This window comes from Pyrgilauda ruficollis, unplaced genomic scaffold (assembly GCF_017590135.1).
Source record: "Pyrgilauda ruficollis isolate IOZ18807 unplaced genomic scaffold, ASM1759013v1 scaffold28, whole genome shotgun sequence".
Taxonomy (NCBI): Eukaryota; Metazoa; Chordata; class Aves; order Passeriformes; family Passeridae; genus Pyrgilauda; species Pyrgilauda ruficollis.
The window spans coordinates 3,539,240-3,557,698 of NW_024524155.1; the positions used below are offsets into that span (position 1 = coordinate 3,539,240).

The 18,459-nt window shown below is 47.3% G+C and overlaps 2 protein-coding genes across 4 annotated transcripts; one reads left to right on the top strand and one right to left on the bottom strand.

The window, feature by feature from the left end:
- Positions 1 to 7: 7 nt before the first annotated feature.
- GSTZ1 (glutathione S-transferase zeta 1) lies at positions 8 to 9,248 on the top strand. Of its 3 annotated transcripts, none has more exons than XM_041471873.1 (9): positions 8 to 157; positions 3,149 to 3,200; positions 3,774 to 3,841; positions 4,666 to 4,746; positions 5,202 to 5,327; positions 5,860 to 5,935; positions 6,756 to 6,808; positions 8,063 to 8,112; positions 8,867 to 9,248. In XM_041471873.1, exons 1-9 carry the CDS (start codon positions 137 to 139, stop codon positions 8,991 to 8,993), a joined length of 654 nt encoding a protein of 217 aa, XP_041327807.1. In that variant the 5' UTR covers positions 8 to 136; the 3' UTR covers positions 8,994 to 9,248. The 3 variants fall into 3 exon arrangements, with proteins under 3 accessions (XP_041327807.1, XP_041327809.1, XP_041327808.1); XM_041471875.1 differs by having other exon boundaries at positions 29 to 167; XM_041471874.1 differs by lacking the exon at positions 8 to 157 and adding an exon at positions 2,519 to 2,620.
- An 845-nt stretch (positions 9,249 to 10,093) lies between these two features.
- On the bottom strand, positions 10,094 to 18,088 carry LOC121355993 (rab9 effector protein with kelch motifs-like). Its single transcript, XM_041471986.1, has 13 exons — positions 17,916 to 18,088; positions 17,433 to 17,609; positions 17,066 to 17,171; positions 16,457 to 16,579; positions 15,710 to 15,947; positions 14,662 to 14,685; positions 13,752 to 13,874; positions 13,031 to 13,218; positions 12,094 to 12,293; positions 11,707 to 11,798; positions 11,341 to 11,395; positions 10,519 to 10,616; positions 10,094 to 10,373 (listed from the first exon to the last, which is right to left on the bottom strand). Exons 1-13 carry the CDS (start codon positions 18,026 to 18,028, stop codon positions 10,159 to 10,161), a joined length of 1,752 nt encoding a protein of 583 aa, XP_041327920.1. The 5' UTR covers positions 18,029 to 18,088; the 3' UTR covers positions 10,094 to 10,158.
- Between the last annotated feature and the right edge of the window lie 371 nt (positions 18,089 to 18,459).

Below are 18,459 nucleotides of genomic sequence, written 5' to 3' on the forward strand. Positions count from 1 at the left end.
CGCCGCGCGCTGCACCGCGCCGGGCGCGGCGCATCCTGGGCGCGGAGCGCGGGCGGGGCGCGGGGCACGCCGGGGGATGCAGTCCCGGGATGCGGCGCCCGCAGCCGCCGAGCCCTGAGCGGAGGCCGGGACGGCGATGAGCGCCGCCGCCGCCAAGGTACGCCAAGGTACGCGGCGCCGGCTCCGCGCCCTCCCCGCGGGGCGGGAGGGGAGCGGGGGCGATGGCGGCGCCACGGCGGTGGGAGCGGGGCTTGGAGCGGCGGCTCTCCGCCTTCGGCCTGCGCGGGCCTCCCTCGGTTCGGCCTTGTCGGCGGCTCTGGCTTCTGGTGTCCCGGCAGCCCGGGGAGGCCGGGATGGCGGGTCCCGGGAGGACCGCGCCCCCACTGCCTGCACCCGTGTATCTGTCGCAGTGGAAAGCAAGGAATTTAATTCCGTGCTAAATAAAATGCTTTAGTGTGCTAATGCTTTTAGCGGTGCTGCTTGCTTACCATATTTTATTCGCGTGCACTGTTCACACCAAGTCCTGCTGAAGAGATACTGAGAATTTAGGAGCAAATCTGTCCCTTCTGCTTTACGTTTGAACCCAGCAGAGTACAAGCTGTGCCTCCCAGGCACCGAGGTGTCCCCTATGCCAGCCCCCAAGGAGCGGTGTCTGTGCAGGCTGCTGGGCTTGCTGGGTTCAGGAAACGTGAGAGATTTGGCCTTTCCAAGTGCATCCCGTAGATCGCCTGGAAAAAGGTGGTATCCGGAGTAGACCGTACTACTCTGAAGAAGACAGAAAACCTAAGAGGTCAACATACAAACTTTGGGGTGTTTCTTCTGTCTTTAACAACAGGGAAGTGTGTTACCCAAATTTTTACTCTGGACTGGTATTTAAGCCCAAGCTTTCCTCACTGATTGCCAGGAATGAAAAGAGAACCAAACCAGAACTCTCAGTAGACATGAAGAAAATCCTGTCCTCCTGCTATCATCCCAGCTCCAACCAGGCTAAACTACAGGTTTTGGGGATTTTTCCCCACAGGGTTGTAAATGCAGGAAATTCTTTCCTGAGACTTCCCTGGACCATACTCTGCATTTCCTCTGAGGAAGACACAGTGTCACTCTGGGATCTGTCCACTAAGGACAAAGCATTTCTGTTTTCTCTAGTCTTTTCTTAGCTGATTCTTTTTGCCTGTGATCTGCCCTGCTGCTAGGAGCAAAACAGCATAAACTCAAGAGACCTCTCCATGACCCAGCCTCTGGAGACAGTTCCCAGCTAAACAATGGGTTGGTTTCCATGTTGTTTTTTTTTGTGAAATCCTCCAGGGCCTTGAAATTTTAGAGCAAGGCAATTAGCATAGCACAGTTTATTCCAAATGATAGCGTAGGCTGTAAAACCAAAAAAGAACTACAGAGAAGATCAGGAGAAATGTCTCTGCTGGCTGAGAGGCCAGAGTCCAAAATAGATGTAGTGAAGGACATGAATTTCTGAGCCAAAAAATCATTAGCTAGGTCCTCAGGAAAAGCAAGTAAAATTAGTATCTCATGACTGCTCTATTTTCTCTTTTGAAGCTATAGTTTCTGTTTCTTTCCCTGAAACTCAGCAGGCTAGACAGTTGAAAAGTGAACATAGCTGATATTTCTAATGCCCTGACCCCAGGAGAATTTAAGAAAATCAGTAAATACTTTATCCACTAAAGTGTTACCACTACTTTCCATCCCTTTCCTCGTCACTTACAAATCTGAGTAATTTAGTAAAAGACATACCGCGTTTGAAGTTATTTGAGCCAATCTAAACTGTAAGAGAAGCATGAAGTTCACAAAGAGGACTGGAGCACAGAAATCACCAGTGTCTCTGGTTTTCTGAGCATATCCCTGTTTTCTTTTGTCTTGCTGCTAAGTTTCTGGAAAAGTTTTTATGCATTTTGGGAGGGTAGAGACACAGAGAGAGCCATGGCATGCCATGGGATCTGTGTAAGCAAGGAGAGACATGATTACAGGTTTATTTAGAGACATATACGGATACCAATTTCCTGTGTGGAAAGAAAAGGCTCTGACACAAAAAAAGCACAATCTTTTATTTTACACTGAGTTGGTCTGAGAGCAGAGTAGCAGCTTCTCCTATATCTGCAATGTAGAAAATCCCCTGTACTGGCCAATCCTGGTGGGAGGGGAGCTACAGGAGCACACTATGGAATCTCCCTGCAAAGGCAGCCCATTCCCAGAGCTAGCAGTCATTCCCTAGTGAAACAGAAATTCTGCATGGAGCTTTAGTTTTCTTTTTTTCTGTTCTCCAGGGTTAGATTTCTGCATTGGCAACTGGTGACAGCCTGGCAGGCTCTCCTTATTTGTTTCTGGATGAAAAGTTACGAAAATAAGAATGGTTCCCAAATGTGCTTCCAAGTTTAAATCTGGTTAATAGTTTTGGTATCAGGGCTGGGAGAGGGTGACTGCAGTGACTCAGGATTGAATCTGACTGGCTGGTTTTTGTGTCCTGGGCACAGTCTGGGGGGCAAAGTCCTTTCCTCATTGGTTTTAGGAGAGAAGCCTTTTCCCATTCCAGCTGAATTAAAAGGGAAAACACAGAAGTTGGTTTTATATCTGGAGACAACTGCACACACTTACCATGGCATCTGAAAAGGTAAGAGTTTGGACAGGGTGGAAGCATCTGGGAAGGCTGCCTTAGCATTATAGTTCTGGTAGAGATGAATCGTCTGTCTTCATGGCTTTCATCTCAAACAGCAGAAGCTTTTCTTGTTTGGAAAGAAATCTGGCTTTTCCCTGAAAAGCTATTTCATACCATGCAAATACCCAGGTGCTTGGCACAATCTGTACAGAAATTGTTTCAGAAATCTAAGATGGGATAGAAGTTAGCAATATTGGATAGGGACAAAGAGGGAAGCTTTATAGGGACTAATTTCAAGGTCATTTGTGCATTGCTGGAAACATCAGGTGCAACTGGATAATGAGAAGGCTGTTATGAGAGACAGTGAAGCTACCTGTATGCCCAAATCAGGAACAGTTACTTTCAGAAAGCAGCCATCTCTCCTCCAAACATCGCTCTCCCCTGTCTTAGAGTTCCTGAAATGCCTTCTGCTCATGCATTCTTTTCTTACATTCAACACTCTGGTGCTCCCAGCATATAACCCTTTTATCTTTCTCTTCCCAGCCAATACTGTACAGCTATTTCCGAAGTTCCTGTTCTTGGAGAGTGCGAATCGGTAAGATTCAATGTTCATCTCTCTTTTTTGTCTCAGTATTGCAATATCCTCCCCTTCACTAACCCAATTAATCAATCACTTATTAACAGAGAAGTCAGCAAACATGAGCCTGGAACAGTGAGGCATCTCCCCGTGGGGAGGGAGGGAAAGACAGCAGCTGGAGCAGGTGGCATAGAGGGGAACAGATAAGAGGGCTTCATGATACTACCTCAGACTCTATCCTGCCCAGGTCTTGAGACCTAAAAATGGCTGGGAATGGTTCCTACTTGTACTGAGACAGAAAGGTTTTAAAGGTGAGCACATGGTTCTGCCATCTATAAGCTGAATAAGGAAGGGCTGTGCTGCAAAGAGTTGCAAAGCTTATTTTGAAAAATGCAGTGGTTTTGCCAGGACTGGTCTTTAGTACTTTGGTCCTTCATTTGCCAGAGCACTGTCTTCTCAGTGGACTCAGGCCACCCTCCTTGAGGGATAGGGTCTTTTTTCAAATGTAGATGATAACATTTTCCTGAGCCCATTACCAATGAAATTGGTTCCAGTGTAGCTGCCTGAAGCTGTACACTCTGCTCTCCCTAGCACTGGCTCTGAAAGGAATTTCCTATGACCTGGTCCCAGTGAACCTCATTAAGGATGGAGGACAGCAGGTAAGGATAAAAATACCACTGCTCTCTCAAGGGTACTGAACTTAGGGGTCATTAGGAGACTTAAGATTAGCACTAGAAAAGTTCATAGGCAAAGTTACTGAATTCCTCACCACTTCTTTGTAATTAATAGTTACTTTCAGCCAGTATTCCCTGGCATGTGAGACAGGAGGAGAATATGACTGTAGGAGACTGGAGGCTTTTTCCTCTCTCAAACATTTGTGACTGAATCCATAAGGCTGAAGATCTTTTGCTTACCATGTCACAAAAGAATATATCTGAATATACCAGACTTCAGAGAAGCTGCCCTGCACTTTAAACAGACTCAACCTCATTCAATTAACAATAGAAAATGCATGGAGGCTGGGATGGGGGTTGTCCAAAAATTGCTAAATTATATTGTAGGGGGCTGCAAAGGGCTTGCAAAAGGAAGAGATGGGTTGCCAAAAGAGATCTTCACTGAGGCCTTACTTGGGGGTCCATAGGAGGGAGTTGTGCACCTCATGGTACCACTGGCTCAATGGGGCTGGTATGGGCTGAGGCAGAGTTGGACAACTGGGACAGTAATGGTGGCACTGATGCAGTACCACTGGGCATTGCAGTGGTGCTTTATCAAGAGATAAGGCAGTCTGGGCCAGGATGCAGTGATCCCTGAGCCTCAGTGAGAGCTTGCTGTAGGCTAATAGTACAGCATCATTTACTGCAAAAATTAGTATTAAGGTAGAAAGAAAAAGGAGGAAGGAAAAAAATTTGGTAACTGGGTTCTGTGTGAAGAAAACAAGGAAGAAGAATTCTACTGTAGAGTAATATCAGGTTTGTTTCCACAGTTTTCTGCTGAATTCAAGGCACTGAATCCAATGCAGCAAGTCCCAGCCTTGAAAATTGATGGCATCACCCTTTCTCAGTCGGTGAGTTATCAGCCACATCCCTGTTAACCTTCTACTCCAGCCTGCTGCCCAGTCTGGATGGGATGGCTTTGTCCCATCTTTTTCCCCAGAGCTCTCACCTATACATTGGAAAAGAGGTGGCATTTATGATCCCACTTGGGAAGAGAAATAGCACATATTCCCTGATGGGAAACTACTGTCAAGGATTTAAGTTCAATTCTGCTGTGGTTCATAACTCCACCTTTCACTAAGCAGTTTGTAGTCTGACTTTGATGGCTGTTCCATGGTTTGCCTGAAATTACAGCTGGAACAAATGACAGGTCAGAGGGGTTATTCTGTTCTTTGGGTTGGTAACAAACTGCAAACTTCAAAAGCTGTTGTATTCTCTTGGATCAGCTCCCCTTTCCCAGGTGTCCAGAATGTGAGGTTTTGCTTGGCTCTCCAATAACCTCCCATTATGTCTTTGTTTATTACAGCTAGCTATAATTAATTACCTAGAAGAGACACATCCTCACCCCAGGCTTCTGCCCCAGGATCCAAAGAAGAGAGCCCAAGTCAGAATGATCGCTGATCACATTGTCTCTGGCATTCAGCCACTCCAGGTACTGCCGTGTCAGATCCATGCAAATGAGAAAATCAGACAGGATTTCTGTCTCTGAAATTCCCAGTCTCCTTAAATTGTTGCCAGCCAACTGGGTGGCAGAACTTCAGATTAGTGTGCTAGCAGATAAAATCTGCTTAACCTCTGCCTGATCTAGATACCAATGGCACCAATACAGTATTTCCAACACAGCAAATCCTATAGCATCCCAGAGTTCTTTCCAGAAAGAGCTGAATCCATATGGTTTTACTGCTGAGTCTAGGACATTTTAGGAAGAAGAGAATTGAGCAGCCGAAAGGGAAGAGGCAAAGGGATACCCTGGCAACTGTTACAGAAGGGTAGTGCCAAGAGAAGGATACAGCAGGGTGCATGATTTGGTGCAGGTGAGGTCAGGGCTGACCCAACCAAGTGAACTCAGGCCAGGGGTTCAGCCTTGGCAACTCCTCATCTCCCCTCTCCTCCACTGGATGACACAGTGGGTAAGATCCAGCCACCAGTAGTTATCTAACCTAGAGATTGCTTTGCCTTCACAGAACCTGAGTGTCCTGAAACAAATGGGGGAGAAAAAAATGGAATGGGCCCAGAACTGTATCATGTCTGGCTTTCAAGGTACATCCCACATCCAAAATGATGAGTATTTTGGCTGACCTTACAAAAATGCTGCACCACTGGCATTCTACTTGCCTTTTTCAAGTAGAACCACAGATGTTCCTAGGCTGGTGTGCTGGGGTCCTGCTTTGCTGGCAGAGACAGTGCTCTTCCTGCCCAGAGTCTCTTGTCCAGGACTGGTAGCTCCCCAGGATCTCAGAGGAAAGATGTGCACAAAACACTTCCACTGCTGCACATGGAAGAGGGGAAGCCTGGTGCCATCCTGCACACAGTGCAGCAGTTGATTCATTCTGAAGCACCAGGGCTCACAGCATTTCTAAAGTGCTTCATATATATAGATAGATATGCTTTTGTAATTGGACACCTAATAGCAAACTCCCACAGAGTCTAGCAAGTAGCAGAGTATTTCTTTGCCTTTTTGAGAGATATAAAGTGCTTTTGGTTCCCTCAAAATTCTTTTCCCCATGTACTGCAATGACAGGCCCATCTTCACTTCCTGGCAGACACAAACTGACTAAATCTTTGCATTTCTCCCCTCCCCAGTCACGTGTTTCTGCATTATCCTTAGAGTACTTCAAGTGCACTGTCTAAAGCAGCTGAAATCACCCTGGGTCTAAAAAAGCCAAAGGACCCTAAAGACTCCCATAACACTATAGTAAGATTTCCATTCCTTCTAGTTTCTGTCCCAAAATGCTCCTTTTTCATACTCTGCTTGGGATTAAGATGCCCTTGTACCTAATTCCCAATCTAGAAAGTGTTTGGTGTCCCTTTCAATTGACTTTTCCAATGCCTCATTCCAGTGTACCACCTCTCTTGACAGCACTGGAGCAGATTCTGCAGCACACTGCTGGACACTACTGTGTGGGGGATGAAGTAAGTATCTGAGAGAGCCCTGTGTGCTATTGCAGGACTGAAAACCCCAGTATCTTCCCCTAAAACAGGAGAGAAAATTATTTGAGGAGACAAGAGCACAACCCCATCCAGTGCCTAGAATTACATGGAGTGCCTTCACCATAACAAAGAACAGATGCATAGATCCTACTTAGGCCATTACTGACTGGCAGAGAGTTATGGAGATGTTTACTTGTCCCTGCCTATAACCTGCTGATGGGCAGATTCTGCAGCTGTATCTAGGATCTGGCTGGTACTAGAGAATATGGAAAAAGATGATCTACCATTTCATCTTTATGGGATTTGGACTTCAACATGTCCTGTAATACAGGCAAAGCTTGGCTCAAGAAACATGGGTTCAGTTCTTAGCTCTGTTCTATGGAACTTTTAACCAAATTGTATTTTTCTGCTCTGATCATCCAATTTTAATATGGACAGATTTCACAGAGCTCACATAAAAGCTGTTCTGACCCTTACCAAACTAGAAGCAGCTCAAGCCTTTTCCATTTATTAGTTCTGCTGCCAGGCAAAAGATCTTTCCTGTAAAAGCCTTAGAAAAAAGGAAAGTTCCTGCATTTTTCTGGGATGCAGGGGATTGTCTAGTAGCAGCCTTACGGAGCCCTACTTACAAGATCTAATGTTGGAGAATAACATGTGCTCTGAGAGGCACCCAGGGCTTCGTGACCTGGGGAGCAGGGTGGGAGCAGCTGCCTCTGTCTGTGCAGACAGGCAACCAGCAACACTGCCATTAAGTCTTCCTTTCAGATTGCAAGTCTCTGAGCCTGTGTACAGAGGCCCTATCACATATCAAGTCTTGACATTGGCAGGATCTGCTTGATACTCCAGCAGTGCAAACAAGCAAAATTTACTTAACTTTTTCCAGCCATACAAACACCCCTCTCCCTCCATCACCTCCCTCTGCAGCTTGCCATCAGACGTGTTTGCTTAGAGGCAGTTGCCATAGAAGCACAGTGTGCTTGAGGTCATAATGATCAGGTGGTAAATATAAAGTTCCCTAAAAGCTTTTGGCTTCTACTAGTAACTGTAATGAAGTTCTTTTTCTTATACTCTTGCTGTAGTATTAATGCTGAATTAAATAATTAGATCATCATAACCACTCCTCTGTACTGGCTGATAAAATAATTTCTGTGCTGGTCTCAAAGCTTGCCACCACTGGGAAGTGTGAGGGGAGAGGCTCTGAGTTATTCTAACCTCTTTTCTCTGCTATATTTGCAGGTTTCCATGGCTGATCTGTGTTTAGTGCCTCAAGTTGCCAATGCTGAAAGGTAATTAAGGCTAAGTTTGAGATATTCTTCAACACACCTACTTATGCTGGGCTGTCAGAGCTTACCTTCTGCTGCTCCTTATGCCTGTTAGAAAGTATCCCTTCTGCCTGCCCTATCCACTCGTGTTTCTTCTCTCCATGAGTTTTCCTATATCATAAATACTGCATAAATACTTTTGGAAGTAATGAATTGTGGTCTCCTCTTACAGGCCCCTGGGGAAACCTGATCTACGACCTTAGAAAAGCTGAGGTTGCCCACACTCCATGTTCTCTGCCCCTCTTAGCTTTATTCTGACACTGCACACAGGAGGAAAGAGCAATCACACTTTATTTAAAGCCTTAAACACATGCAAGTAATGGCTGCATGATTCCCAGAAAAAGCAGTGTTTTCTTACCTTGTGCTGCACATTATGTAAAAATCTGGTGAAAATCACACAATCACAGAATGATTGGGGTTGGAAGGGAGTTCTGGAGGTCACCCAATCAAATTTCCCTGCTAGAGGAAGTGGCACAGGATTGCATCCAGCTGGGTTTTGAGTATCTCTAGAGAAGGAGACTTTACAACCTCTCCAGGCACCGACTAATCTCTCTACAATTTGTTTGTAAACCTACAAGGATGAACCTTTTCTGTTAGTGTAAATGCCTGTGAGATTCTCTCATACCTAGGCAGGCCTATCACACTGCTCTGCACTTCAGCTCACTGCTGCACTGGCTCCCCAACTCATAGTACTTCACAGATTCTTTTCCTTTTACAGATTCAAAGTGGACATGGGTCCATATCCCACAATAACCAGAATAAATAAAGCTCTCTTGGAGTTAGAAGCCTTCAAAATAAGCCACCCTTCCCGGCAGCCAGATACTCCTGCAGAGCTGCGAGCTTGAAGCCCTTGTACTCACTAAATCTAGAAAGCTGCCATGATAAAGAAGACAACACCTACAGGATGAGTAGGACTTCAGTGCCAGTAGGAAACCCCAGTACTATTGTTTCCCTTTCATCTGGATGGGAAGGACAGAGGACCTGGAAGTAGTGTGGATGACTTACAGGAGCTATGCCTGTGCTGGAATACCTGCAGCTACTAGTTTTTTCTATGCAGTCTATCTCCATGAAGCAGATTAAAGCAGAAGTATCCATAATGATCAGAAGTTTCCTCTGTATGGCTTTGGGTTGGGGAATGTGGCCACAAACAACTGTCTGTACTCCCCACAGGGGCTACTTCATTCGACCATCTACAGAAAGATCATCAGGGAATCAGTGTACACAGTGTGCTTATCCTTGGAGCTGCCTCAGAGGCACAGCACAGTCATCAGTTCCATGGATATAAACAATCAGATCTAGTCTCTGATGGAATATAGCTAAGCCATTGTTGGGGTCTTGAAAGAGTCAAGTTGGCAACTCTGTCACCCCTTGCAATGACAAGAGCAGTCACACAGAACTTATAAAAGGTCTGCCTAGAGCAAAGCTAGGTGATGGTGCCTTAAGACAGCAAGGCACAACCAGCTCTCTCCCCTACAATGAAACTTATGTTCTCTTATTTTTCCCATCCTCAGATACTGCTCTAGGTGGTTTCCTAGCCTTCAGCTGCAGAATGTTTTCCAAGGAAATCCCACCCCAGATTCCCTCCAAACCAGAATCATGCCTGTACTTTTACTGTAAAATAGCAGCAGTAAATACCATTCCACTCATCCCAAATGAAACCAAACACCTAAGTCACCTAACAAAGCTGAAAGCACCCTGGGAATTCCAGCTAAAAACCTGTAGGGCAAGAAAGGAAGCCATAACCTTTGTCTGTGTTCTTGTGCAGAGTCACCTCAGATCCCACTGAATGTTTTGGCACCTGAGCCCAGATACTCTATATCAGGTACCCTAGGAAAACAATACCTATGGCCTTCAAACTTTACAAACCCACAATCTCTTGTACCAAAGTGCCATTCATCTACATACAGATACCTGGACTACCATGTTGCTTGGACTCATTTATTGCCATCCATATCTGTATTTAGGCTGGTGAAGAGCCTTGCTGTTCAGGCTCATTCAGAGAATCGTGCATTATCCTAGGTCCAACTGGATCTTGAGTGTGCTGTTATAAAAGGTCCCAGCACAGTTTGAGCCCCCAAAGACCAACACTGTGTGTAGCTTCTGCTCCTCTTTGTTCTCCTTGTCCATATCCATCAAATGGGTGGGAGTCAGGTCAAGCAATGTGTGGCCAGCTCGGGGAACAGAGCAGAGGTCGTGGTGGATCACTGTGCTCCATGAAAGGGTATCTGAAGTGGAAAGGGGATATCAATACTGACAAGCCCATTCCTAGTGTAAGGGATGAGACAAATGGACTAGACTAGGTGTTCAGAAACACCACTGCAGCCCCAGAGTCACCTTCAGCTATCAAAACAGGGCAGGAGTGTCACTCACCTAGGTGGAAGACAAAGGCATCATGCAAGGCTCCTCTGGCATTGCAGCCTCCACTGATCAGAACCTTCTGGTCCGACACAGCCAGAGCGGCATGAAAACTGTGACCAAAGCAAAGTCAAAAGGTGACTACAACAAAACCTGCTGGGATGGCCTCAGTCAGCAATGGGCAGGGATTGTCAGACTTCATCAGGAGGAGGCTTAAGCTTCAGGAAGACTTAATCAGGACTGGGGGCTTACACTGCAGGAAGAAAGTTGGCTTCTGCATCTCTCTGCCCTGAGAGAAAAGCAGAAGAGAGAGAAGCCTTGCAGAATAACCCTAAAAGAGATGTTTGCCTCTGCAGGTCAGGACTGAAGAGCAATCTCAGAAAAAGCTAACAAAGCTCCTATGCTGTGCTCTGTGGGGTGAGATAGCAGGCTAGCTGGGCTCTGCATTGATTTAGATCATTGTTCTAGTGAGCAATTCTGTCCCTTTAGGAACAGCATAGTCCTGGTACAGGAGTTTATTCCTCTGTGTGGTACAGCACCTCTCCAGGCACTGTGAAGACCAAACAGCAGGCCATACAGTTTACTAGCACACAGCAGAAAACTTACGCTAGCCTGAAAGACAGTTTTCCAGGGAGACTAAGGAATAACCCCCCCACACTATCCAGGCACCAACAAGGACAGCACAGGAACTCCTGGCCTCACAGTGGAGAGAAGATCCACTGTATTTTGACTAATGGAACAGAGATATGCAGCTGGGTCTGATCACAAGCACTGTTTAAACCTGGCTTCAAGGAGAAATGACAGAAGATAGCTCCTGGGTCTGCAATAGAATCTTACCAACGTGCAGAAGGCTGTCCTGCCAGGAGGGGGACTGACGTGTACTCCATGAAACCTGACAGACAGAGAAAAGGCAGGTGAGATGTCCAAAAACCTCAGCCTCAGAACTAGACAAAAACTTAAGATACTCTGCCACATCAACAATGCCTCTGCCTTCTCTGTTACCCAATTTCTTCCCAAAAAGCCATTGTTTTTTCTTCATTCCCTCCCTTATTGCCTGAGAAAGGGTTTTTTTAACCCATAATTTTTCATCTCCATTGCCTAATCAGGAGTTTGTATAATGCTATTGCTATTTTTCCATTGAGCACACCTCACTCCCAAGTCCCTGTGTTGGAACAGACCTTGCCAAGGCACAGACTTTCTTACCCAGATCCAGAATGTGCATGTCACTGAAGTAGACAGAAGTCCTCTGACCCCCAAAAATCACCAGCTTGTTTTTCAATAGAGTAGCTGAATGCCTGGGCAGAGAGCAAGCAAATTAATAAAACATCTTCAGCAAGTTCCCAAAACTTCCATTTTAGCCTTGGCCTCTTCTGCTGGGCTGCCATAGCTTCAGTCTACACCTGGGACAAAATTCCACCAGGATTCACAACAGGAGATACTGAGAATTCCATTGCTCTAAACACAGCCCTATCTTAAGGAGTACATAGTGGAAAATGATCACTTAATTAAGAAATCACACTGGTGTGGGAGGGAAGATAAGCAGGGGTTTCCTGCACTATTTTTGGATAGCTGAAATTAAAGCACTCTCACCCAAGCCTAGGCAGAGGCTTCTCCCCTTCTGAAATGGGCTGATACCAAATTTCATCCTCTGGATTGAAGACATAGAGCACATTGCTGCAGGGTGCAACTGCCAGTGATGTCTTTCTGGGGAAAGTTCCTCCAAAAACAAAGAGCTCCTTGTGGTAGATAGTTGCACTGTGGTAGGTGAGCACTGGTATCCTCCCTTTAGCCTAGAAAGATTTCAATATATATTTGTTACAAGAAGTGCATTATTTGCTGCATGACCCATAAGAAAGGGGCCCACATCATGCAATGAGTTTGACAAGTCTCAGTTTTCACTTTATTGGCTCCCCAGCCAGATCTTTGCTGCACAGGCAGACAGTACATTCTTTGCATGGTCTACACCACCAGAATGCTCTGATAAGAAAAGGAAGTCAGCCTCCCACACCTTCCTCAGAAGATGTCAGGAACCAGAACGATCTCATGCAGGCTTACTCTGTAAAAGCCATTTTGTGTTTTACCAGGAAAGAGACAGACAGTCCCATGTGATAAGGGCTCAGAATTCTGCTGTACTCAGGGCAGTTCCTGATTTGAGAAGGCTGGCACTTCACCTCACCACCTGGTGCTGTTCTCAACAACACCACATAAAATGAGAGACCATTTCCCTCCGCTGTTGTACTGTTGTACAGTACCTCCCACCACTGAGCTTGGTCAGGCACAGCCCTCTGCAGCAACTATTTTCTGCCATTGCTTCATTCTTTGTAGGCACAGCTCCTGGTTTCTGTTCAGCATGTGGTTTTTCAACACAACCTCTTAATACCTGTCAAACCCAACTATGCATCTCAGACAACCTGTACCAACAGTGGACCAAGACTGGACTAAGGACATGGACACACGGGACTGCCACATTCAGGCAGAACCTGCCATTCCTCCTGCACTTTTGTCTTGGAAGAGAGGCAGTACTCACAGCCACAAGGAGCCATTTCCAGGTGACTGTATCCAGAATGTAGATGCTGCCATAGTCTTTGTCCTCCCTTATGCCCCCAAAGATGTAGATACGCTTGGTGTCAGGGTCGTAGGTAGCTGTGTGACCATGCAAGCATGATGGCATGGCATTTTGTAGCTGGAAACCCACTGGAAGCCATAAATCACTGTCTGTGGGAGCAACAGCAGACACATGGTGTGGGAGTTCAAAAATGGCCTTGATTTATCTAGATTTAAAGAATATGCTCTAAAATCTTTACTCAAAACCTTGCTCCCTTTGTCTCCTCCTCTCCTTTGATTCAGGGTTACAGGGAACTCATACAGAATTGCTTCTGTAAGGAATGGTGGGGAATAGCAAGGTGAAAGAGAAGACCAGTGAGGTGTAGAAAGACTCAAGGCACTGGAGTTGTATCTCACTTCCCCACCAGTCACCACACACAGACGGCAAACTGCACTGTTAATTTTACCCCTTAAAATTCCAACTCTTTCCAGAACTTGTACCTTAGCTCCTAGAGGGCTCTCATGTACAATCCCAGAGTCTCATAAAGCACTCTGTGCTGTCAGCTCAGCCTGGTGACATGCCAGATGTGATGCCTTTGCTGTCCCCTACATACACACAGATGCCCAAGTACCCCCTCCCATCTGCATGAGCTATCCTCGAGTCCCACTGTCCCCACTGCTTGTCACAACCCTAAAGTCCCCACCAATTTCCAGCTTCCAGAGAGCATCCCTGCAGGCCTGTTGATTGACACCTTCTCCACCAATGAGAACAGCTGTCCCCAGGTCACTGAGGCACATGGCATGGCACCACCGAGGGCTGGGACTGCCTGGGGAGGGAAGAGCACAGGCCTGTGAGCAGTCACACAAGACACCCTCAGCTCCCTTCCCTGCTGGGGAGAACAAGCCACCTGAATGCTCAGAGGGGGGAAATGGTAAGGCAAGGACCCCTGCCCTCTGCAGGGGAAAAAGACATACCTCCCCAAGGAATACTTTCAGTTGGCTTGGGGGAATAATTGCTGTACTTAGAGAGACCTCAGGAGCAAGGAGTAGCTGAATGTAGGATGCATTCAGGCTGCCACTTCAGACAGGCTTGGATATCCCCCCATGTAGTACCCCATCTCCAGAAGTGGATATCCCCGTTGTGCTACCCACCCTGCGCTATTCCTTGTGAGGGAAGGCTACCCAGGGACAGCTTGTCAGTGCCTAAGAGAGAACAATCAGAAGCCTGGAGCTGCTTCCAGAGGTATTCCTTGCACTGCTCTGTTCCTCCTCCCTTCCCCTCCCAGGCCCCTGCAGTTGGCTAAGCAAGCTAAAAAAATACTTTTAAATCAAAGTCTATTTCATATCTTACCTTTTTTCCTCAGAGAGCTATGCACACAGAGGTATGCCTGAGATTCAGAGGGGCTAAAGAAACATATTTGAGAGCCTGACAGTACTGGAAGCACTGATGGCAATTGCATGAAGAGGAACAGTATATACACATGACCTACTTGTTATTCTTGATCACTGGGGAGATACAGGATGAAGCATGGGAGGCTTCTGATGTTGAAGGGAAGGAATATCATCACTGAGTGACTGATAAGACAAACCAGGGTCTAGGAACCAAATCCTCACCTTGCAGCTCCTTCACCGCCAGATCTGCAGAGGGAACAAAGAGATGGTCCCATAAAGCAGCCAGCAGACATACTGTGAAAAGTGCTCAGCTCCACTATGTACGAGCCCTTTGACCTTCCTTCCTCCAACCTCCAGCACAAAGCTACCTCACTGCAAAAAACAAGGTGCAAGACCAAGAATCATGAATTCTCATCACAAGAAACGCAGAAAATAGGTAAGAGCAGGGCACACTTCCTCTGACTGCCAAATACTGTCACCATTGCATTTTACCCCTCTGATAGAAGTTAATTTCCCCCCTTCTCACACTGCCTGCAGCAGAAAAACTTTATGATGAAACTATATTTGCCTTTATGACAAGCAAGGCAAGTCCCAATAAGTAATTTCTTATGGGAACCACTAAGTTATTGCCAAACTTTTAGACACAAACTTGGTCACACTTGAGTTGACTTGGAATTCCCACTCCAGAAGCCTAAGATTTTGTTTCCAAACCCCTTGGCAGTTACCTTCTCACTACTCAAAAGCCAGTACAATTATACTAATTACATATATATCTATATATATATATAGATATATACACATTCCTTTTTGTATTCTCTATACTATAATAATAAACAGTGTCTTGTATAGACCAAGTGGTATGCTATTAGTAGAGGTACAAACAGCCTAATGCAGAGGTTACAGAACATCACAGTAGGTAACTTTCTTGTGCCTCAATTTACTCTTTTGTAAAGCAAGGTTAACAATATTTGCCTTAATTTATAAAACACTTCTACTTGTATGAAAATATAGGCATTATGTCACAGTAAAAAGTGGTGGCACTAAGATGATATAGTCCATGTTCTATTTCTGGCCTTGTCCCAGCAGGCAAAAACTCATCAAGCAGCTGATCCAGGAATAAAGAGCCTTCTCAGTATTTCAAAGCCAAACATACAAGCCCATCATGCCTTGGAGGTACATAGAGAAATGGAATACGAAGGTGCAGCCCAGCAGCACTGACAGATCATTCAGACAAGATCTGTAAAATAAAGTTGAAAGCTACCAGAGTTACCTTCTTCATCAAGATCTCTCTCAGATGCTGTGGGTTCAAATAAAACTTTTCTGGGCTTTTTGGAGAGGAATCTTGGTGGTCCTTGGTCAGGACTCTTCCTCCAGACCTCACTGGATTCCACCTTCCCAGCTGGTGACTTCAGGGCACAGGGTACCACCACAGTCCTCAGCAGTGGCCAGACATCCTTCTTCACAGGCCTGGATGCTCTGGCAGCCACCTCTGAGCTCTGACTCTTAACCTGTGACATGAGTCCCAGCCAAATCAGCCCCAAAGAAAGATACCTGAGGCTACTGTGAATTGCATCTTACTGGGCCAGAGATGTGGCAACTGTTTTTAGGCTCATCTTTCCATTGAGTTTTAAGAGCCAACATGCCATCAGTGTCAGCTGCCAAACAGATGCTGAGCAATGCAGCTATCAGCTGCTGTGTGCTGTAGTCAGCTTTCAGACTGGTGGCTGCTGGGCACAGCTAAAACAGGGAAGGGCAAAAAGGCTATCTGTGCTAGGAATGAAGGGGCTGGGTGACCACCCCACCAAGGACTACTATATCCAAAGTTTAAAAAGGCATTTCAATGGAGACTGTATCTCTTCAGTACAAGAGAAACTTTGGCTCCAGAACTTGCTTAGCCATATCTCCACCAAAAAAATGGCAGCAAATGTTTCAGCTAGACATAACTGAATGGCTACCGGTGAGGGAGAAGATACTAAGAAAAAAGTGAAATAACAACGTGACACCAAAATACACATACCCCAGAAGGATTCTCCAGGTCCTGGCCAAGGGGCCTATTATCTGCTGGGAGCACTGGTGACTGGCTGGTCTCTGGTACAAGGAAGGGATGGACAGGTGTACTGCTGGAGACACCTCGGAGCAGCTGCAGCAGAAACAGCAACAGAACCCTAAGTGTGTTAGCCTCCGTCCACAGAAAGGATGAGCAAAAACATGTCTTGCAAGGGACAGAATCCCTGCAAAAGAATAACTTACCTTTCATCTCCCACACCAACAAAACAAGCAAGGAAAAGAAAAGCCAGGCACTGCAAGGTGCTAAATCCAGTGGCTTCAGCTCACTATGTAAGTGCCAAAGACTCAGGAGAGCGTGGGACTGGAAGTGAACAGCTGTTGGCTGCCCCTCTCCTGTGACACACAAGGTGTTCTGGCAAAACTGTGTTCAGAGGATAGGCCTAGAGCATCACAGAGCTTTCAGGCTCAACACAGTTGTGCATTAACAGATCCATGTTTGTCAGCTCTACCTTGGAGTAGCAGAGAAGGAAAGGGAGAGCCAAAAAGGAGATTCTGGGGCTAAGAAGTGACAACATTTGGGACCCTGGACAGGAAGAGAGAAGAGTATCAATTCTTTTACCTGTCCATGAACAGTCAGAACAAGCCTCACAGGGTTGCCTTTGTCCATCTCTTTCAACGAGGCCATGAAAAGATCTGTTCTCCACTCATCTTCCCACACCAGAGACCTGCACAAGGGACCATGGCTTTTCAGCCCACAAATGACACTGACCAGGACAAAATTCCTGCTCCCATACTAGATGATAACAGCCCAAAGCCAAAAGAGACCCAGTCCTGAAAGCAAAAGGAACCATCGCTAGAGGAAAACACCGTGGTAGAGGACCAGCAGGCCCACACGGCTTTTGGACAACAGCAGCAGAATCAGGCAGCACCAGAGATGAGAAAGCTTTTCCAGCATGCCCCTCCTGACACCCTGGCTCCTGCTGAACCTGCGGGTGGGCTCCAGCGTGCCAACCCGCTGTGGCGCGACGCCTGGGGACACCAGCACATCCACCGCGATGCTCGTGTCCGGAGAGTAGCAGCTCCAGTCGCCCAGTCCAAACACCACCAGCTGCTTTGGCAAGGGCAGGGGCAGCCAAGCCTGGAAACCCATCTGGCTGGAATGGCTGCAAAAGGAAGGGGAGAAAAATGAGAGACAGTAATCAAGGAGTAAAATAAAAGGTGAAAAAATGTATGAAAACGCCTGAAAACACTTTTAAGCCAGGGAAGGGCGAAAAGGAGAGGGCTTGTGTCATTTAAAGATGAAACCACGCAAGGATGCAGGGAAGGAGATGACCGGTGGGAAGGGAGAGCCGCCAGGGGCTGGACCAGCTCAGCCACGCGGGCAGCGGCATTTCCAGAGAGAGCCACGGCATGACGTGCGGGTGCCCCGGCCAGCAGGGGAGCCCAACCCCGACAGGGACCGGCCGCACCTGCCGAGCCGCCGCGGCGGCTCCCGCAGAGCCCACAGCACGTAGAAGGCGAGGCCGCCCTGCCGGGCGCTGCCCGCGGGCCCCGGCCGGCCCCGGCGGCGGGCGCGCAGCATGGTGCTCAGCAGGCCGGGGCCGCCCGGGCCGCATTAAAGCAGCGCGGCGCAGCGGGGGCGGCCCCGGCACCCCCCGGCCCGGCGCCACAGCTGCGGAGGGGCCCGGCCGGGCCCGCCCTGCCCGCGCTGGGAGCGCCCGGGGCGCGGCCATCCCGGTTAGGGGCGGTGCCGGCCGCAGCCCGGCCCGGGCGGGAGGAGGCCGGGGCAGTGGGGCCGGCTGCTTGGGGCTTGCGAAGCCCGGACCTGCCTTGCCTTCGTACTAAATGAGGCTCTATCGAATCCCAGAATTAATTAGGTTGGAAAAGACCTCTGAGATCACCGAGAGCAGCCAATGACTGAACTCCACCATGTCAACTGGACATGGGCACTACACATCCAGTCTTTCCTTAAACACCTCCAAGGGTGGTGACTCCACCTAAACAACGAGCCTG